Genomic DNA, 23166 nt, shown 5'->3' with positions numbered 1-23166 from the left:
AGGCAGCAGTGATTTTAGGAAGGTTGCTGAGAATTGCCATATGACATGTCACTTACATAGCATTGATCAGAAACGTGGCTGCCCTTGAGAAATGTCTTTTGGGTAATCATGTACCAAGTTAGAAGTTGGAAGTTCTTTTACTTTGGAAGAAGAGATGTGTGATAGCAAATGACAACTAGCAGTCTCTGTTGTAGAGATAACATAGATACATACTGAGTAAACAAACAAAAAAGAGGAAAAACAAGACATTGTGTAAGAAAGGAAATGTAATCAGAATATACCACATGGCTCGGCTGTGATATATATGTGAAGTAATGACTAAATATTGACTTAAATAAAGAATGTGATATAACAATTAATATCAGAGAGTTGGAAGGGGAGTAAAGAGTTAAATATTCATTGTTCATTGTAAAATATCAAAACATAGTATCTAAAACTTAAAAATCTAGAAGTAAGAGCTTAGTTAGGAAGATAAGTATTAATTAAGTTTCCACAAAAGTAATTAAAACTATGATAACTTCCATGGTGGAAAAATATAGAATGCTACGGTGATGTCTAACTGACAATAATCTCATTTTGAGCCTAAGGAAGGGTGTCCCAGAAGACATTGTGAGATGAGTAGGTACTCATGAGACAAAGAAAAGGGGTTTTCATTCAGGACTGGCATAGTCAAAGTCCTGAGGTTGCGGGGAACAGGGCAGAGCACACTTGAAGACTTGAATGAAGGCTATGACTGAAGAGAACAGCAAGAACTGAGAAGGGAAAAGCATAGAGTTAATCATGCTGGGCCTTGCAAAACACTGTTATGGATTTAGGTATTTAGCCTTAAGACACCAGGAATTTACTGAAGCCTTAAGGTAAGGATGTGGTCTGATCCAGTTTGTATTTTAAAATCTACCTGTATTACAGATGAACTATGGAAGCTGTGCGAGCTGTTGGAGGAGGCAGGGTGTATGCAATAGGGCCAGTTTTGCACAGTTCAGATGATGATAATTTCACCTTGGTTGGTTGCAGTAAAAAGTGTAGACATGACATGTACCACAATGTTCATTGCAGCTCTATTTACAATAGCCAGGACATGGAAGCAACCTAAGTGTCCTTCGACAGATGAATGGATAAAGAAGATGTGGCACATATATACAATGGAATATTACTCAGCCATAAAAAGAAACAAAATTAAGTTATTTGTAGTGAGGTGGATGGACCTAGAGTCTGTCATACAGAGTGAAGTAATTCAGAAAGAGAAAAACAAATACTGTATGCTAACACATATCTATAGAATCTTAAAAAAAACAAAAGGTTATGAAGAATCTAGGGGCAGGACAGGAATAAAGATGCAGATGTTGAGAATGGACTTGAGGACAAGGGGAGGGGGAACAGTAAGCTGGGATGAAGTGAGAGAGTGGCATGGATGTATACACACTACCAAATGTAAAATAGATAGCTAGTGGGAAGCAGCTGCATCACACAGGGAGATCAGCTCCGTGCTTTGTGACCACCTAGAGGGGTGGGATAGGGAGGGTGGGAGGGAGATGCAAGAGGGAGGAGATATGGGGATATATGTATATGTATAGCTGATGCACTTTGTTATAGAGCAGAAACTAGCACACCATTATAAAGAAATTATACTCCAATAAGGATGTTAAAAAAAAAAAAAAAGAAAAATGACATGAGAGTAGAGCTGAGAGATATTCAGAAGGAAAAGTCAATGGGACTTTCTTCATATGTACATGAAGAAAACTGTAAAATTTAGTTACTGGTTTGGAACTTTGCCTTTTCTTCCTAGAGTCCAGCAGTATACACAGCCCACATACAAATAAAAGTTCAATGAATAAATATCTTAGCCTGTATATAGGAAAATATTGACAACCATCAAATTTGTAAAAGCTAACATCCTTTGTCGTAAAGCATCCAACATTTTTGGTGAAATTTCAACTTTGTGAAAGTATTGTTAAGTATAGATATGCTTTTTTTTTATGTATTTAAAGGAAGAAATCGGCTACCTAGTGGTAGATAAAACACAGTTATTTGGAAATGAGGAATTGTGTCCAGAAGACATGCTTTACCATAGCAACCTTAACACTGAGTTACAGTATGTCTTTCAGTTTTACAAAGGGTCATTTATCATGGGAGGAATTTGTTGAAAATGTCACATTTTACTATCTGCTTAGATAATCAAGATCTTGACTCTCGAAATAGAATTATTCTAAGTTTTGTCTATTTTCATGCTTGCAAGTATAATATGTGTATACTTTACATTCGTTTTAAATTTTAAGTAGATTGAAAGAGACTAAGTCTGGCTGGCAGACACGGGACCTAGAAGCAAAGCCATTATTTTAGTTTTCTGCTAAGACTTTACAACTGTATGACTGATGGAGACCCAAATATTTCCTCTGAGATTGACAAATATATTTTTCCTAAGCTAAGCCATTAAAATTTGAGAGTTTAAACATAGTATAAATTGGAAAAGAAGATTTGAATTAAAAATGCAAACAAATGTACTAGATTTATTTTCGTAGTTACTCCTGCTTCTTCCACATACTTATATATTCCTATAGTTTAAAGTTTGGTAACTAAGTTTTTATTTTAGAGACGCATTTTTCTTCTGTTGAAAATGAGAGAATCTTTTTCTTTTTTTCTGAAAACGAAGAATGGCAAAAGAGGGACTTTCTTTCTGATTAAAAGCATTTTTTTGTTTTTTTTTTTTTTACTTTTCTCAACATGTATTTTTTTTTAATATATATACAACTAGAAATTTGGACAGATTTAGCAACCGGAGAGGGTTACAATGCCTGGAATGAATTGTTTTTCTTCCCTGGGTAAATATTCTAACTGGTCTGAAGGTGTGTGTTGGATCAGGCCTTTTATATTGTAGCAGCTCTAGAAGTTGAGTCCAAATACGTGCAAACTTTTCCCAAAACACTACCATAATACCCTTACCTAAAAGCATCCTGTGCCTTGATGTTTAAACTTACTGATAAAAGCAACCTTCTTAGTCTGTTCTGGACTGCTGTAACAGAATACCATAGACTAAGTGGCTTAAAAACAACAGAAATTTATTTCTTACAGTTCTGGAGGCTGGGAAGTCCAAGATCAAGACACCGACAGATTTGGTGTCTGGTAAAGCCCACTTCCTGGTTCATAGATGCTGTCTTCTCCCTGTGTCCTTAAATGGTGGACTAGCTCTCTGGGATCTCTTTTACAAGGCAAAGATCCCTCTCATGAGAGTTCCGCCCTCATGACCTAATCACCTCCCAAAGGCCCCCATCACCAAATTCCAACACTTTGCACTTAGGTTTCAGCATGTGAATTTGGGGGGTTGGTAGAAACATTCAGTATCTAAAGAATGTGTTCTAAAAGAAACTGGAATTTGACTTCCTGCCCTATAAACTTGTTTTGTCGTTTAATAAAAACAAGCGAGGATGCAACTCCTTTATCGCTTTCAGAGACAGAATATCAAGATGAATGCTATAGCCCAACCAAGGACGAGTTCCAAATATTCTTACTTGGAAAAGAAACTGCCATATTTCCTTAATTCTAAAGACACACAATTTTTAAATGTTTTAACGTTTTTAAAAATGGTAAACAGGCCTGTAATTCATACATGCCTTTAACGTTGTTGTATTTCCTTTCCTCCCCACACCAAAAATAAGCTGATGTTAAATTAGTGGTTATTTTATAGGCAATGCCATCTTTGACCACAGGAAATTTGGCAAGTGCCATTGTCAACACAAACTGAATAACACTGGCTACTTTCATGGAAAGCAATTGGCAAAACATTGACAAGGCTAATAGTTTAAGAGATTTATGTATGATGTTCTTGCTTAATTTGGCCACTGTTTTAGTTTCACACACTTCATTCAATCATGCATTAGTACATACTGTGTATCTGTTACGTGCCAGACAGTATTCAAGATGCCAGAAAGGCGGAGACGGTGTTTGTCCTCCAAGATGTTACAACCCAGCAGGCAAGTAAGGAGGTAATGTTAGAATTCCTAGAATAGCAATAATTACAACATGGTATGGAGATACAGAGATAGAGGCACTGCGTTCAGCTTCAGAAAGAAGTAAAAAGCTCACAGAAGGGATAAAATTTGAATTCTCAGATGAGTAATTGTAATCAAGGTAGAGGAAATAACATCATCAAAAGTACACAGGGATGGGCTTCCCTGGTGGCGCAGTGGTTGAGAGTCCGCCTGCCAATGCAGGGGACACAGGTTCGTGCCCCGGTCTGGGAGGATCCCATATGCCGCGGAGCAGCTGGGCCCGTGAGCCATGGCCGCTGAGCCTGCACGTCCAGAACCTGTGCTCCGCAATGGGAGAGGCCACAACAGTGAGAGGCCCATGTACAGCAAAAAAAAAAAAAAAAAAGTACACAGGGATAAAGGTGCAGGAGAATGTTGTAGAATGGCAAGACTGTACAGTATTTGTTGAGTAGGTAGAGCGGGTTGAAGGTTGAAGCTGGATGGCGCATTATGTGGGTCTTAAGATTTAGCCACACTTTCAGATAATGTGTATGTGTGTGTGTCCATATATATATGTGTGTGTGTGTGTGTGTGTGTGTGTGTGTATATAAAAATACATATATATGCATATACATATGTATATGTGTGTGTATATAGAAAAAAAATATATATATATAATGACAAGCTTAGTCCAACATGTTAACTACCTTGATAGTTATGTAACACAAAACTCTATTGTTTAATTTCCTAATTATTCATCCTTGCAACAGATAATAAGCAAACTTTATCTTATATATGTGACATATAACTTGTATAATTACAGGTTTGTGTATTTTTATTTAAAAACTAAACATTAAATGACAAAGTAGAATTTATACAGTTCTAATAAGGTTATTTTTTCCCTGCTTCTAGGAGCATCCTTCTGCAGAAGATTATCAGTTATTTGAATTTATAACTGATATTGACAAACAACAAAAGTACATTGATGTTTGCATGTATGAAATTTTTAAAACTAGAAACATGCTTTAAAATCTAAATTTGAAAAACTTGGAAACATCACTTTCACTCTATGGAACAGTAATGAAAGCAGAATGTCATTCTAAATGAAATGTTGGTTTCATTTCTGCTGGTATATTATCAGGAAAGAGTAACTGGAAGAAAGATACTGTGGTATACACCTTCAAACACTAACAATTCTAGCTCGCATCAAAACAAGGAAGTAACTGTAGTTACTACATATGGATACCAACTTGAAAACTGCCCTTAAGGAATTTTATTCCTAGTAAAAAATGTTTGACTTTTAAAAAATTGTGTGATCATGGTTCATGCAGATCAAAAGTAAGCTCTATAAATAGTCATGACTTTGTCCTATTTAAAATGGTTAAACCGAGGATTCTGTGAGATTCACTACATTTTGCCTGTGGTTACTTTTCTACCCTGAAATTTCAGAGTTGGCTGTTAGGTAAAACAAAGCAATTTCACTGCAGTCCACCTTGGAAGACAGCTCTGATATATGAAGGGAGCATTGATCTATTGCTGCTTCCCTGAGTGGATACAGCAGCAGCCAGAGGAAAAGGGCTTGGCTGGAGAAGAATAGTCGTGTGACCAGTGTAAGACGTAGGTGTCATTGGCAGGGTGACTGCTGTCTCAGAGCAACATCCAGCTGACAACCCACAGTCTGAGAACCAGTCAAATGTGACAAATCTCCCCTTGCAATTTGTTGGGATACCCTGCTTGGCTTCTTGTAGCCAGAAGAAAAGCAGATTTCAGATTAAGGCTATGGAACTCCATTCAGAGATAAAGCAGGATTTTCCATGCTAATTTGTACTCTTTTCCATAGGAAATGAGAATAAAAGAGAAATCCTTTGTTAAATGGGCTTGAGCAATGACTCTGTCATAAGAGCCTTTCTTTTCTCCTTGTCTTCTTGTCCTGAATGCTGGTTTTATATCTGGTGTTTTGGTTTTACGCTTTTTTAAAAAGTAGGATGGCTTCTGTGAGAGTCGCCATAAAGCTGTCATTGGAAGACAAAGTGCTCACTGCCAAACTAGTAGCTCCGTGTGCTGTAATCCTGTTAAGTACCTGTACAATCGTGGAACAGCTGGTGCAGGCTACAGTCGGTGTGTTAGTGTGCTATGTTGGGACTTGGGATCCACACAGACGATGAGCCAGGTCAGCTTAGAACAGACCTAAGCACCCCTCAGACAGCTGTCCCAGTAACTATACATTAGCCAATCCTGGGAGAGAGACTCATGGAATAACATTAATTTTCTTCTCTAGCAGACGGTGAGGTAACTGAAGCCAGGTTGATTATGCTGCCTTGGGATTTTTACCTAATGATCTTCTGGAAAGCAGGTGCATTGGCAGAGATTTTAAGCTTCTGAAAACTCAACTAGTATTACAGAGTAAACCTTTGCTGCCATGGGGGTTTTATGGGAGTGGGGTGCATTAATGTGAGATCATTACAAAGCATTTTGCTGACTACTACAGAATTAATGGCACTTTTATGACTTGCGGTTAATGACTGTCAAGAAATAAGAGTTTATATCTGTTCAAATTGTAAGTTTAAATCAAACTAGCCAGCCGTCAGATGCATCCAGCATATTAGGACTCCTTCTTGGTAATATTTGGTGTTTCTCTACATCCATCACAATTTTAGATCATTGCTTGGAACCTCAGTTGTTCTGCATATGCTTGATGTAAGTTTTATCATGACAAAAGCAAAGCAAGTTGTCACTTCTAAGAGGGCAGTTTCCATGTTCCTGTGGAAACTTAGTTTTCTTCAGCATTGAAGTATGTTAAGTTATTGTTATTTGTTGAGTACCTCCTGATTTTGTAAGTTAAGCTTACTATTTTTTTTATGTTAAGCTCAAGAAAACTGTAACCTCACTTCTTACATCACCGAATGCAAAGGCGTCTGCTGTGAGCTTGTTCAACTCTTTTCCCTTCTCACACTTCTAAATTATCTAATCTTTACTCATCTCTGTCTTCTGCCTGAGGAAAAAAAAAATCTTCCTCCAATCAATACCTATTGCTCTTACCATGCTCTTATCCTATTTACTCTGACTTCCTCTACTTTTGTGTTCCATCTCTCTTTAGCATCTTCAATCTCTTCTTTCTTCCATTCATCCCTATTTTAAAACAAGCAAACAAACAAATCCTTTCTTGATCCTACCGTCTCCTACAATAACATTTTAGCTTCCTCTTCTTTCCATTACAAACTTCTTGAAAGAATAGTCTTCATCTACTATCAACACTGCATCACTTGCCCCATCCCTCATTCAACTCTGTGCAGATCTCTCTTCCTTCCTCTAATCAGCCTCTCAAGGATGACTGATGCATTCCAATCCACCAGTCCCCGCACTGCACCCCTACCTGGAATCCTCAGCCATACTCGACCCTATTAATGAGCCCCTCATTTTTGAAACTGTATTTCTGTGGATTCTCGACTCCCTTGACTCTTGACTTTCTTCTCTGTCCCGTCCTCTTCTGATTTCTTTAGAGGTTCAGTTCTGGACCCTTTTTTTTTCTGTATCTTTTTCTTTGATATTTTTCCAACTCACTACCTTCAGATACATATTGGTGACCTTCACATCCGTATCAGTATCATTATCTTTGTCCTCTCTAATCAAAATTTCAACTCCATAGAGGACATCTTATTCTAAGAAGTACCTCAACATCATCATACCCAACTCCAATCTGTTTCCACAGTAACTCTTCCTCCTGACCTCCTTATCTCTATAAATGACATAGCCTTGAAATCAAACACCCAATCTTACAAATGTATTCATTGTTGATTCCTTCCTATCCCTTGCCAATCACTTGGCAAAACAGCTTGGAACCTATGTCTGTAGCATTTCTCTCATTTACTCAGTATACCCCTTCTTTCCATTCCCATTTTTCATGACCATTTACATACTATTGTAAAAGGTTTATTTTTTTATTATTAATACTGTTATTAGATTCCTCTTTGTTTCTTCCAGTTCAAGACTCTTGAGAGATTGAAATAATGGCCTATTTGTTGGCACTCCTTACACAAAATCTTCAGTAGCTCTTCATTACCCACTGCAGAAAGAACAAACAGAGACCCTCAAGATTTTTCATCCAATAGTCAAGTTCATCTCTCCTGAGGAGATTCCAAACTTTACCCTGCAGACTAAATTATATGTCATTCCTTTAATGTTCCCATTCCTTCTTAAATATTCATCTTTTCACTGTTCCTCCCACTGACAATTTTTCTACAACTCCTCCCTCTCTCCTCGCTAAATATATCCTACCTTATGTTTTTCTGAGAAATACTCAAAAATTACCAACAATGAAATACATATACATGCATCATATATTTATAAGTAAATAATATATATAAAATAGATCACTCAACCAGCTAATAACCCACAGTGTTTAGTATACTATATCTCTACTGAGAATTCTGTTTTAATGATTTATTTATTTAATCATTTAAGGTTAACAGAGGACCCATGTGTGTCAATAAATACTTGTTGAATGAATAAATGAATTTAACTGATGGTTTTTAATTAGAATCTCTTGGCTCATTACCTTGGTATTTCTTGAGCCTGACAGAGTTATCAATTTGCTTTTATTTGTAGTTTTATTCTTACTGAATTATACACCATTTTATGTGCTACACCTATGAAAATAGTTAAATAGGTTTATCATTAAACCAAAAAAAAGAATCAACACAAATATAACTAATTTTCATTTTACTAATTAATATTAGAAGAGAATATTGGGTATCTGCCATTACATGGCAGAAATTATGAAATAAATTCTCAAAGGAGCTATGTCTCACAGATACCTAGCAGACTGTCTGGCACTTCAATGAACTTTTATTGGTTATCATTATTGTAATAAATTTCCAGTAATAAACTCCATTAGAAATCATTACTAGTGTCCAAAATTTTATGAATATATGCATACACACAAAATATGCATATACATCTCATTCTCCATCTCTGTGCATGTGTGCACACATAGTACACGCATAATGGGAATTTCATTTGTCAGTATGACATGTATTCAAGTCATGATTATCTAAGCTCCTATCCTCCAGTAGCTTCCCTCTTTTTATGTTTGCTTATTCTGGTTTTCCTGAACTATTCCTCATTTCATTGTTCAACAACTCCTCTTTGTTCACTAAAAATTAGCAACATAGGCTCAACTCTGGGTTTTGTTTTTTTGTTGTTGTTTTGTTTTTTACACTGCTTGGCAGTGAGTTAAGTTAGATAAATCTTTAAGCTTCATTCTACTACAAAATTTTCCCAAAATTTTACTGAATTTGTGTAGTCCTATACCTCTGATGTTTTGCGCATAACACTGTATATTCTTAAGAGACGTACTGCCATGAAAATGTTGCCTAACTTCTAATATTAGTTTCATAACATTGAGTCTTTCCCCAAATCATAAGATTTTACTTTACCTTGCCATTAGACCCTCTCCACACTCAGCAGTTAAAAAGTCGATATTTTAACATCCTTACCTGTTAAGATTTTGAACAAGTTAGCAATTGTAACTCATCCAAATTATTCAGAAAGCAGGAAGACCCTTAGGAGTTGTGATAGGAAAAGATGGTCTTATATGAGGAACAAGTTTTTCATGTAATACTATCAACAATGCCACAAGGCAAAAGCTATTAACTCTGCTTCCCAAAGGGAAACTGAGACTCAGAAAGTCAAGCATGCTACTGCAGCTCAAATTGTAGGGCTGGGCCTTAATCCCATGATTTTTTTGGTTTTGAAGCCCATGTTGTTTCATTACTCTCGAGAAGTTCATCATGCTCTGGAAATTCCTATTCTATACTAAAACCATTCCATCCTGTGTCTGGTTTCCTTCAGGTCCTACTCTCCTTTATTCGAAAATAATTCATCATTTGATTAGAAATGAGCTTAACTTACTTATGCTATATTTGTTTGGTAATACAAAGTTGCTGTCTTAATGCAATTAAGATGCAAAGCCACTCTGAACATCAGTATTTCTAAAATGGGCAAGGTTTTGCTCCAAGGGGTAATTAGTGCTGTATGATCACACTGTGCATATATTTAGTCTGCTTATATAAGACTGTCCTTACGTTGGATTTATTCTCCCTTCCTTCCAAAAAAATATAGCTTATCTTTATGGTTAAGCAAATGATCTGATGAAAATCTAGATGGCTTATTGAGAAACCTGACAATTTTTATACTGTTATTTCTGAATATTCATTCAATTGGGCTAGGTAATGTTGCTGTATTGCTTTACACAAAATTGCTTAAGAGGTCCCCAGAAGCCATCATGACTTGTTATTGAGTCATGATGAGTTGAGCTTTTTCATGCTAACTGTATTTATTTAAATACATGAACTCAGACGTGCTGTCTCTGTGTCTTAGTCATACTAAGCTATTTTAAGGTAACAAACAGTTTTCAAATCTTTAGTGGTTTAATGAAGTAAAGATGCATCTCTCCTTCATACAGAGTTGGATGCAGGTCTGTAAGATCATCTGAATGTCTTTCTCCAAGTAGTGAGTCTGGGATCTAGGCTATATTCACCATGTGACTCCACTACACTGGTGAGTTTTGCTTGCAGGCATGTGGTGGATACACATGGTCCCTTCTCACTGGATTTAATCACTAGACTTGTGGGTCTACTTCAGGCTAGCTAAGAAGGAGGCTTACACATAGCTGGATTAAAAACAAAAACAATTTTAAGAATTCCAACCTGAAACCACAATTTCCAAAGTATACCCTTCATTATCCTCTGATACCATTAGCTTTATAACCTCAATAACCTTAAGTGTTTTGTCATCACTCTTTGAAAGAGATTTCAAATATGGAGCAACTAAGCTCCAGACAAGTTGAACTTGGTATCTAGAGATACTGAAAATCAAAGAAGACTCATATCTTTCAGAAGAGTATATGGATTCATACTTTTACTTAATCAATTATGGTGCATGATGGAAAATCATCTCATTAACACAGAATCCAATAAGCAGTCACTTAATTCCCTTTGCCTGGCTCCAATATCTCTAATTTGGGTCACTCACTGTCTCTCTAGCGGGTGGTGAGTTCTTCATGTTTAACCACATACCTGATTCCCAGAAGCTAAAACCCAGCCTTGCCACAGGTCTGGTAAGAATTGCTCATAGGCATAGCCCATAGTTAGGACATGTCTGGTGAACTGCAAAAAGAGGCAATGACTGCTTCAAGCCTACCTCCCACAGCTCTTTGTTCACAGCACATTCATCAAAAACACTGTGCTATATGAAGTGGGCTCTATTGCCTTACTTCCTGAGGGAAGTGAAATATCTTATTGGAAAAGACACAGTCTTAAAGTAAAGCCCATCTGGATTTAAATCTCAGCTTTGCCACTTACCAGCTGTGTGACTTTCATCAAATCACATAATATTCTGAGCCTGAGGTTTCTATGTTAAAAAATACCATATATATCTCATAAAATTTTTGTGAGACTTAGAGCACATTTGCCATAGTAGGTGCTTTGGAAATGTTAGTTACTTTTTAAAATTAGTAACAAAGACCCAAAGATCTTCATAATCACATGAGTAATCATAATAGAAATTCTCCTGATGGAGGCATTCAAGAGAGTGTCTGGTTTAACACCTTACTTCTAGGTTTTGAGGAGGGAAAGGGATGCACATATCTGAATTTTCTGTGGATTGTTTGAAAATGTGTATTTCTAGGTCTCATCTCAGATTTGCTGACTCGAAGCCCTGGGACTAGAGCTTGTGCATGTGTCACTTGAGAAAGTCTCACAAATGAGCCTACTTAAGTATAGCACATTCTAGAGGCCTGCACAGGGCATGGTAAAGAGGAAGTGCTCAGCAAATATTCGTGGAACTCAGAGGGTCCATGTCTTGGCCCAGGTCCTACCTCCCATAACCAGGTAGTTCTTTTCTGCTCCTTCCTGACTGCCAAACACTATGATATCAACCATTTTTTAATCTTAGAGGAATCCAGCTTTTCCCCAGTGAAAATTGATGTTTCGAAATATCCTTCCAGTCATAGGCAAAAACGGTAGACAAAACAAAAATATAGCTGCCTCTTTTTTGGTTATCTTCACAATAACAGAATTTAGACACTTCAGCAAGACGATATTGTAAGCTCTAATAATGTTAGCCAATATTTATTGAGCAGCTACATGAAGCAGGCCGCAGGTAAAACACATGTTCACACAATCCCTTTATGGTAGGTACTGTGAATATCCCTATTTCATAGTGAGGGCATCGAGGCATCTAAAGGGTATGTAACTCGTTCAAGTTTGTACCAGGAAGTTTTTTAGAGTGAGGTTGAAAGACATTTCTAGATAAGTTCAAACTCTTAAAAGAACTCAGGTACTCATTCTGATGATAGGTGTTCTGAGCCAGAATTGTTATACAATCAGACATTCTATATTATCAGTTTGACAGAAATTGATGTGGTATTAACATATTGATTTGTAATGCTAATGTTTTAAACAGCCATATTAAGGACGCTTTCATGATAGAAAAAGGTGGCAATGGGATGAAGTAGGTCTGAAAATACCAGGACTACAATAGATAATTGATTTCCTAGGGTCCTGAAGGTGGAGACAACTTCACACCCTGAAAACCCTATTAAAAGAACCTCTCTCTTTACTTGCTATTCCCTTACCTGCCTTATTTTTCTTAATTTACATTTACTTGATTATATGTATGCATGTATGTCAGCAGGCAGGGAATAAAAGAGATATTCCAGACTCTAGAGTAGCCAAGAAGGATGACCCAATTACTCACCATCACATCACTCTGTGATAACCCCTTTACTTGCCTGGATATTTTATGTAATGATTATCTATTTATTTATTTACTGCTTCCTCTCACTATAAAGTTTACTCCATGAGATCCAGAAGTAAACTTTATATACCTTGAATATTATTATAATGACTGAATAGGTGAGCAGATTCCAAGGATGAGAGAGTATATACCACAGTACTAGATAGAAAAGTAGAGTCTATACTCTGTTAAAGTCAAAAAAGAGAGATACCAAAAAGACCTAAAGAGTGGTATTGACAGCACTGTACTCTCCACCCCTAGAGCAGCAATATTCTGTTTTATACTTTCTTTTGTGTATGTGTGTGCATGTTGGAGGGGGAGAGAATAGAGGGGGAGAGAGAGATAGGTAGGTTAGGGTCCAGGGAACTGGGGGTAGCTCAATATTAAAAAAAAGAATCAAAAAATGGGCAGTAGATCTTAATAGACATTTCTCCAAAGAAGACATACAGATGGCCAAAAAGCAATGAAAAGATGCTCAACAACACTAATTATCAGAGAAATGCAAATCAAAACTACAATGAGGTATTACCTCACACCAGTCAGACTGGCCATCATCAAAAAGTCTACAAATAACAAATGCTGGAGAGGGTGTGGAGCAAAGGGAACCCTCTTGCACTGTTGGTGGGAATGTAAATTGGTACAGTCACTATGGAGAACAGTATGGAGGTTCCTTAAAAAACTAAAAATAGAGTTACCATATGATCCTGTAATCCCACTCCTGGGCATATATCCAAAGAAAACCATAATTTGAAAAGAGACATGCACCCCAATGTTCATTACTCAGCCATAAAAATGAATAAAATAACGCCGTTTGCAGCAACATGGATGGACCTAGAGATTATCATACTGAGAGAAGTAAGCCAGACAGAGAAAGACAATTATATGATATTGCTTATATGTGGAATGTAAAAAAATGATACAAATGAACTTATATACAAAACAGAAACAGACCCACAGACATAGCAAACAAACTTACGGTTACCAAAGGGGAAAGAGGGGAGGAGAGATAAATTAGGAGTTTGGGATCAACATCTACACACTACTATATATAAAGGAGATAACTGTATAGCACGGTGAACTATATTCAGTGTTTTGTAATAACCTATAAGGGAAAAGAATCTGAAAAAAATATGTATGTATGTATAGCTGAATCACTTTGCTGTACACCTGAAACTAACACAGCATTGTAAATCAACTATACTTCATTTTTTAAAAAAATTAATTAAAAATGAAGGGCTTATAAATGTGTGTTTGCAGGCAGAGAGAAGCAAAAACCCATCAGGTCGTTCCTTATATGATTCTAAACTCCAAATGCTCTTGAGTGAATGAAGGACCCAGCTGAGAAAAGGTAGCAGCCTGAACCTGGGAGAGTGGTCTGGGAAGGAAGGAAGAGAGATGTAGCAGTTAAAGTTGACAGTGCTTGGTCATTAGGTGTAGGGAGAGAGAAAAGCCAAGGCAGATGTTCAGACCTCAGACTTGAGCCCCTGGGGATGGTCAGGCCGTTCTTTGATGCAGAGCACTTGTAAAGCAGCAGTTTTGGAGGGAGAGGATTATGGCTTAAGTGTTGATAAATTGAATTTAATGTGCTATGGACAACCCATGTTAATGTATTAGTCAATGAATAAGGGGTTCTGAAGCTTAAGAGAGAAATTAAACCTGGAGATTCAAATTTGGGAGTCATCAGCAAATCTGTATACCTTCACTTTTCTCAAAACCTCCAAATTTACTTAAGCAACTGTTGATAATTTCTTAATATAGAGATATGACTGCCCTACTATTAGTGCATTTAATATTTATTAATATTTATTACAGAAGGAAAGATATTCTATGGTTGTTGGTACATATTCAGTGCAGCAATCCTCCATCACCAGTGGAGTGGAGTAAGGTTATGAAATTGCTTAGGTTTATTCAATCTATTTTATGCAGCCATGCTTGAGGATACAACTTGGAACCTGGGCGTTAATTTTAGACTACACTTCTGGTCCTTGGGGAAATTCTTCCATCTCAGTGTGCTACAAGCATCACCAGAATGCCTTGTTCTAACCATCTAGGAATTTGTCATAATGATGATTATCTCTGAGTGACAATCAGTATAAAATACTGATTAAGCAGTGGACCCAGACTGTTTGGGTTTGACTCCTAGCTCCCCCATTTACTACTAATGTGACCCATTTTCTGCCCTTGTCAAGAGGAGATATTAATAGTACTCACCTATGAGGGTTGACATGAGGATTAAACCAAATGAATAACACGTAGTGTCAGAATGATGACTGGTATATAAAAAATGCTAAATAAGTATTAGCTCTTATTTTCAAAAATGTGTAAGAATTATCACCATTCTCTATCCATCATGGTGTTCAAAAAATTCTGGTAAATGAAAAGATTTGCTGAGCATTTACTAGGTCACTTTTGTAGAACTAAAAACTGTGATGGTAGTGTGCTGGGAAACCCTACATACTTATCCATGACGTTGCTAAACAGTGTGACATTACCAAAACATGATATCCTGGAATGTACATAGCCAATTGGCCTATAGACAATCAAATCAAGAAAGCCAATATTATACTGGGCTAGATTAGTAGTCATTAAATTTCTCAAAGAACTACCTATTTCACAGTTGTATGAATCTTGCTTCAGATGTGATCATCAGTTTCTTGTACACTTATGTTCACATTATTTACACATTATGCATTAAAAGAAGCAAATATAACATCAGGGTTATTACTCTGAATGTATTACATTACATTCTTTACACAGAAAAAATGTTTATGCACTTACAAAATGCGCCACTATTTCTATTCTACAAGGGGCTGGGAAACAGCCTTTCAGAAGTTGTTGAATGACCAACATGCAAGTGTACAATAGCAAACAAGGTGGACAGAAGTATGGCTATGATGTTTCCATGAAGTAAATTTGAAATAATGTAATAGAGCTTTATTATGATAGAAAAATTAGAAACAGATAACCTGGAAATTGGAAACAGAGATCATTATTATCATTACCACACTACTTGTATGATTACTAGTAGCCAGTAGGGATGGGGGTACATCCTATGTGCCAGGTATACGTGACATATTATCATCACAGTAACTTTAACCCCTGCAGTAATTGTTTGGTAGATGCTATTATTATCCTTGCTTTAGAGATGAGAAACAAAGAAACAGAGAAAGTTAAAAAATAACAACTTGCCCAACATCACATAGATAGAAATTAGGGGAGCTGGGACTTGACCCAGGGCAGACTGATTCTAGAACCCATGCCGAACCATTGCCCCAGTATGGACCAAATACTTCACGGTTAATGAATCCCTTCTCATGTATTTTATCTCATTCCATCTTCACAATCAGCCTGCAAGGTAAGTATTATTTCAGAGTATGTAAGTTGCACAAAGTGACACAGGTAATAGTAACAAAGCTCAAATGGAACCCTAGTCCTATTCCTTGCAATCCACACCTTTCTTTCCATTGGAGTCTAGTCTAATAACTTGACATTCTTAGGAGTCCATAAGTTGGTAAAGCCCTCTTAGTTCTGCAAGCAATAATTGTAGATACAAAATGAAGATGGTCACCTAGTGATTTCGGTGTGAAAAGGATGCTCCATTACACACTGGTCCTTGGAGCTGTAACTAAGCCAATGGATGTCACGTGTGTACTATCAACAGAAGCATTTTTGTAAATTCATGATATTAGTTGATATTGCATAGTATTCTGGAGAAAACACTGGTTTAGAGCCAAAAGGCAAAGGCTCTAGGTCTCCTGGCATTGGGAATTTCAACATCTAATAATTTCTTCATTAATAAATAAGGGATAATATCTGACATGTTTACTTCAGAGAAATTGTAAACATCAAATGAGATGATGTATAATTTCAAACACCTTGCATTATTATACCACCAGACATAAGTGCCCAATAAATATTTGGGGAATAAATAAATGAATATGTGACTAATATGTGGAACAAAGTATAACTTGAAATGTAGACATAGTATATATATATATATGAAATAACTGATAAAACTCATGTGATCATACTTCACTTATTTGTGTACCTGGTACAAAAAATTCTGTTTCATGGATTCTCGAGTTTATGTATATAGAATTGAACCAGATTAAATCTATCTTAATGCTTATGATTCTTCAGTCCTTTGACTTAATGTTCTTGAACCAGCCCTAATGGGGGAAAAATCTCACCTGGAAGTTAGGTATAGAGTAGAAACACAAATATATGTCACTTTGCCAGAATCAGGTCTGTTCTCATATCCCAATAACAGTCATTCATTCACTATGCCTCTATTGCAGACCTGCAGTGTGAAAGACAGCAGGCTAGTATTTTGAGGAAGTCAAAGATCAATTAACCAACTCATCTCAGGTTGCCCAGGACTTATGTTACTGCTGTCCTCACATGTCTCATAGTCCAATAAGAGGGGTAAGGCATGTATGTAAAAATGATGTAAAGTAGAAGTGTTATGTGTCTTGAGATGGATACAGATAAAATGCACTGAGAATTCACAAGTTGAAGAGATCACTACTTCAACTCCAAGAGTCCAGGAAGGAGAGAGCATTTAAACTGAACGACAAGGGACTTCCCTGGTGGTGCGGTGGTTGAGAGTCCGCCTGCCGATGCAGGGGACGCAGGTTCGTGCCCCGGTCCGGGAAGATCCTACATGCCGCGGAGCGGCTGGGCCCGTGAGCCATGGCCGCTGAGCCTGCGCATCCGGAGCCGGCGCTCCGCAACGGGAGAGGCCACAACAGTGAGAGGCCCGCGTACCGCAAAAAAGAAAAAAAAAAATTAAACTGAACCACAATAGCTTGATTTGTGTTTCTGAAGAATAAGCAGGATGAAGTAAAATCTGGGCCAACAGTAGGAAGAGATGGGGACCCTTATACAGCCGTTTGGCTTTGCTGGAGCCTAAAAAAAGAGGTGTGCATTCCAGGGACCAGTTTGCCGAGACTGTAGGCCTTCCAGGATAGGGAAGTTTGAGCTAAAAGCCAGGGAAATCCCAGGCAAACCGGGATGAGTTGTCCTTCCTTCTACTTTCTACTGCGCACTTGGGGACCACATGCAATGAAGGCTGTGGAGGGGTTTTAGCCAACTGAAGTGATTTAGCTGTGACATATTAAAATTTTTTCAGTAGTTTGATAAAGTTTACATTTTTAACTACAAATCACTTTCATTATTTCAGGCTATATATATCTTTTTAAAGGTTTGTTCATTCTCTCTCTCTCTCTCACTTCATTTCAGCACTTTGAAGGGCTAGCCTTCATTTCCTGTCATCAGGATCATGTAAAAGCATATTGATGTAGCTCTAGCTTCCTGTACAAGAGAGATAGCTCAGCAAACTAGCTATCGAATTCAACCACAGAATTTGTAATTGGAGAACTGAGTTCAGATCTCTTTACTCAGTTTAACTTTGAGCAAGTCCCTGTCTCTCTGAGCCTCAGTTCTTTGTGATTGAATATAAGATATTAACTTTAGAAAATGTTAGGCAGCTAAGTGGCTACTCAAAAGTGCCCAGATATATCCCTAAAATGAATGCAAGTTTGAAACTAGGGAGGAAATTTGTATACTAGGTGTCAAGATAGGTAGTCACAGCCTAGTTAGAAGATCCACACATGACTGTGGCAAGGATAGAGACAGGGTCAGAGAGTGGAGTTACTTACCGAACATCCACACCCACATAGGAGAAACAGCCCCAGTCATTGCAAAGGCAATAGAGAAAGAATCATATGCAACTGATGGCAGCTGTCACAGACTCAAGGGGATCGGTGGCTCAAAATAGGCACATTTGGACTGTCCATCTCTCTCTGGTAGGGCTTGCAACTGTGTACTGTATTGACCACCAGGGGTGGAACACAGGTACACCCTCTTTGTTAATTAGTTTTTAAAATCTTTTCTTGTAAATGTAGGAAAAATATAGAAAACACATAAAACAAAGCTCAATTAAATGAATTATCACATGACCAGCTAGTAAAACCACTACCCAGATCAGGAGTTAGAACTTCGTTAGCCACGCTGAAACTTTCTGGTGTCCCCTCCAAACACAGCCCCCTCTCTACCCCTAAGGAGTAACCATCCTCTTGACTTTTTTGGTAATCATTTTCTTAGGTTTATTTATCATTTTATCACCCAAATGATTTGCATACCCAAACATATAGCTTAGTAATGTCTGTTTATAAAATGTCATTAAAGTCTCTTTCAATCTGTAGACTTCCTAGCCATCATATCTCCCTCTCTCTAGCTCCCTTCCCCTCTTCCCTCTCTCTTCCTCTCTCTCAGAAACTGGAATGTGTATCTATCGATGTTGAGTTGCCCACAGTCTGAATTTGGCTGACTGCATCTCCATGGCATAATTTAACATGCTCCTTGGTCCTCCACATTCCATGTAATTTGCTCAACTTTGGGAAAGACTCGTTTTTGGAAAGGTGTCGTTTTCTTCTGTCAGGGGGTACACGATGTCCAGTTATCTCCTGTGTGTGTGTATGCGTGAGTGTGTCATGTCAGCAGCCATTAATTCTCACTACTAGGTCCATTAAATAATTAGGGGCTGCTGGCATGGGCATGCTCTATCATTCCTGTTTTTGGTTTGTTAGCTGGCATAATTCTATAAAGAGAAACTTCCTCTCATCTACTATTTGGTTAGTCTAGTAGTACTGTTTATATAGGAAAAGCAAGGTAAATGCTGGATTCCTTTCTTTCATTTACTTCTCACTGAGCCCTCTTATATAGCACTCCAGATCTTGATGAACATCTCCTATTTTGAATGCCACTGCATTTGAGGGGAGCAAACTAACATAAATTAAAAGCAATTAAAATAAACAACTATATCTTGAAATATATACCCACCCCAACATATGTTTTTACACTTTGATGAATTTGTTCCTAAGGATATTTGGGAAGATAAACATCTATTCTCTGTTTATTTTTAACCCGTACTCTTCCATATTATTACTGTCCAAGACAGATAATATCTAATCTATTTGCATTGTTAAAACATTGTTCAGGTTAACTCATTTGTCTCTATTTGCTTCAAACTTTATATTCTAATACAAGATTTCACAGTTTAGTCATTGGAAAAATCTAACCCTCATTCTCTATTGAAATTTAGAGAAATTTGGAATTATAGTTCTTTTTTTCAAATCACCTTTCAATTCTCCAGGATGAACCCATTAGGAGCAAAAGATGGAAACTTTCCAAGGTGCATGGGCCAAGGGCAGCATTTGATAAATGATTGGAGAAGCTGCCTTTGCTTCCTGAGATAGAAATTAGAGAACAGCAGAAATAGTAATGAGTAAAGAAAACAGCCAAAAAGCTATTGCTGAAAGAATAGCTTTAATTTGAAATTTCTTACTTCACTGTTCGTTCTTTACATTTTTATGACTAAGAAAATATTTTAAAGCTGTGATTATTTAATTTTTCTTTACAAACCAACTACAAAATATTATAAGAAAGCCCCAATAAGCAACCATAGCTTCAATAATTGTTTCCTACTTAGCTTTCAAAACCTGTTGCATAAAGACTTTTATCAGTAAGGGAAGCAAACACTTTCATTGATAGATGAGTGAACCATCCTTGCCTTACTGCATTCTAATTCCTTGATCTGACTTTTTAAAGCACAGAATTTAAACATCTGAGAGTCATTAATTCTATCACAGCTCAGCAATATAGAATCCTTCAAAAAACCGTCAATGCTTGCTTTGAGGATGTGATCTCTAGCATAAGAACACTTCATGGGAAGTGGTGTAGAGAGTCAAAGAAAATTAAAATTTTAAAAAGCATCAAACATATATATTTTACAACTGCACCTAAGGAGGTTGCATCTGTTTGTGGCCACAACTGACTTTCACAAAGGTCCCCTCAAATACTTCCTTGAAATATCCTTTTCATAAAGGAATCAAAATAATTAATATTTACTACAAGTGGTTTCTAATTTGCAGGAAGTCCTGGTAAACTTTGTTCACATCAGATCCTCAATTATGATGCCGCTTTCATCTAGTTCTCTTAGCTTGGCTTTCATCCAGGCTGTTAGGTGAAATTAGGCCCAGAAAAATCGGATTATTACATCCCAAGGGAAATGACTGATAAGCAGCAGATGATTGCTTATCTCCTGGCTCCTTGCTGGTGTTGAGGTGTTGCTAGTTGCAAAGCCAATTTGTTAACAATTAGCACTCATTAGAATCATTTCCTGTTATCGATTCTAAACATTTGACAAAGCACTTTTAGGAAATTGGACCCCCAAAAGTAGCTATCCATAAGTGTTGAGCAATTAAAAATCTTCAGGATCTAATGTAATTCCTAACCAGAGTCATCAGTTTCCAAGTAATTATTTTTGCTTTGGAACCCACCTGCTATCCTGTCCAGTTTAAAGATGTGCTGGTACAAGGACATACTTCTTAATTAGCAGAGGTTGTGGATAAGTCAGTACAGGAACAAAAGGAATTTTCTTTTATTATCTGCTTTAGCTGTTTGCAGCATATCTTTAAGGGACAAAAAATGCCAGCTTGCAATACAATATATATATTGCGAGAGTATGAAATTAAATTCATTACTTCTATTATCTAAACATTTAAGTTTAGTTTTTAAGTCTGTGTTCACCTTTGTATATTATGAACTCTAAGTATAGAATCATAAATGGAGTCAATGTGCATTACATTAGAATTTAAATATTACCAGTGTCAGCTTTCTGAAATATTATATATGACTTTAATAAAATTAGCATAAATACTATATGCATTTGAAATTTTTCTCAGAAAAGTCATTGTGTTTATCTAATTTTTAAATATAGACCTGCATGTATTACAAGGCTGCAAATTTACATTCAATAGATATGCCCCATTATCTAATTAAAAAATTTATTATCTGTACAAGTATATCTACTGATACTTGCTTAAATGTTCTTTATTTAGATTAAGAAAATATGCCTTATTTCCTTCCTAGTAAGTAATGGTCTTTACATATAAACTATTCAGTTATTTTTGTAGGATCAGGATTAAAACTCTGAATGACACCCCCATCTTCTGTTCCTTTCCCACATCACTCCCCAAATTTTCCTTTGCCTCTGTTTATTTTATAAATTTAAATAATTGCTCCTATCCATCTTCCCCTAGACTTAATAATACTGAAAATATTTCTTCTAATTGTGACAAAACATGGAGATGTGAACTAAGTATAATATTTCTGTTTCTGAATTTCTTACTCCCATATTAAAAGCTTACATTAATGGAGAAATTAAGTGTATGTTCTTCTTTGAAATGCCCTATGCTCAACCTCTCTATCCTTAATAAACAGAGATGGTATTGACACAAGTGAATTTTGTTTAACCACACTACATTTGCTTCTTAATTAGTGAATATTCATCTGTCACCAGCAGCAGCTATGACACCCCTCCCTGCTAACATGTTCTGTCATAAATAATCAATGAGGTACTATTAATATTCATGAGCTGGAATCTGTGTAGTCATGTGCACTGATGCAGAGACAGGGGGAGTGTTGCCATGAACTGACTGGAAACTCTGTGTGTGTATCCGTGAGTGCAAAATACTTAGGGAAAGCGAAGAAGAGCATGCTGCTACACAGCACCCTGGCTTGTGCTTCCAGCTAACAGCGGTTTGTCTGTGTTTCTGGACTGAAGTGACTGATGAAAAACAGTAGTCAAGTCTGGAGGGTGATTCCCTTTCAGTTCACTTGCCTTTCAGTTCTGGGGAAATTAGAAGATTTGCTCTCTCTCTCTGCTTGTTAGAATGGGCTGCAATTTGTGCACTTTTCAGAAAAGAGAGGAACACTACAAACTGCTGTATGAAGTTTCCCAGGTGAGTGCAGGGTCTGTTACCAGCAACTAAATAGCCAGGCTTTGTGTTTGTCTGAAAAATGGTAAATGAACTGTGGCTAGCTTTATTTTTTCTTTCTGTAGATTTCAGAATGAAGGGCAGACTTGCTGGCTGGGGGCTTTTTATTTTGGTTTGGGGTGGCAGTTTTCAGCTTCCTTGCCACTCCCCCTTCAGATGACTTCCTGTGGGATTCTTTTTAACAATTTTTTGTATCTACTGCCAAGATGTCAGTTAAGTAAAAGGAGTAACACTGAGATCCATGTCTGTAATATTTTGAAGCCCCTCTTTCATTTTGGAATAGTGTTGACATTTGAAAATCAAATGTATCATTGTCTGCATAAATATTGGGATTTAATAGGTCTGTGAGCTCAGTTATTTGGAATAGACAGGAAAAGTTTCTTGCCAAATCTTGTTAGTCAGAGGAATTATTTGACTAATTAGGAATTTGTGCTTTGGTTTTAAGAGGAAGACCTGGTATATTTGTATTTTATGAGAAAAAAATACATGCTATGTCTCGGCTTGGATTAAAAAAGTAGATAAAGGAATTTTCTTATCATTTGTTCTTGGATCCTTTTTATAAT

General features: G+C 36.9%; 1 protein-coding gene across 2 annotated transcripts in view; it reads left to right on the top strand.

The window, feature by feature from the left end:
• PDZRN4 (PDZ domain containing ring finger 4) overlaps positions 1-23166 on the top strand; it is a 374440-nt gene that overhangs the window by 205209 nt on the left and 146065 nt on the right. Inside the window, exon 1 of one of the 2 annotated variants that reach the window (XM_030835380.3) lies at positions 22455-22567. The exons of the other annotated variant lie outside the window; for it this stretch is intronic. Within the exon in view, the coding sequence (XP_030691240.2) occupies positions 22499-22567 (69 nt within the window). The 5' untranslated portion in view covers positions 22455-22498. Of the gene's footprint in view, positions 1-22454; positions 22568-23166 lie in introns of those variants that run through there. 2 annotated transcript variants of the gene reach the window in all.

This window comes from Globicephala melas, chromosome 10, assembly GCF_963455315.2.
Source record: "Globicephala melas chromosome 10, mGloMel1.2, whole genome shotgun sequence".
Lineage (NCBI taxonomy): Eukaryota > Metazoa > Chordata > Mammalia > Artiodactyla > Delphinidae > Globicephala > Globicephala melas.
Note: the sequence above shows the minus strand (reverse complement) of the source record. Positions and strands in the feature narration are given on the sequence as shown.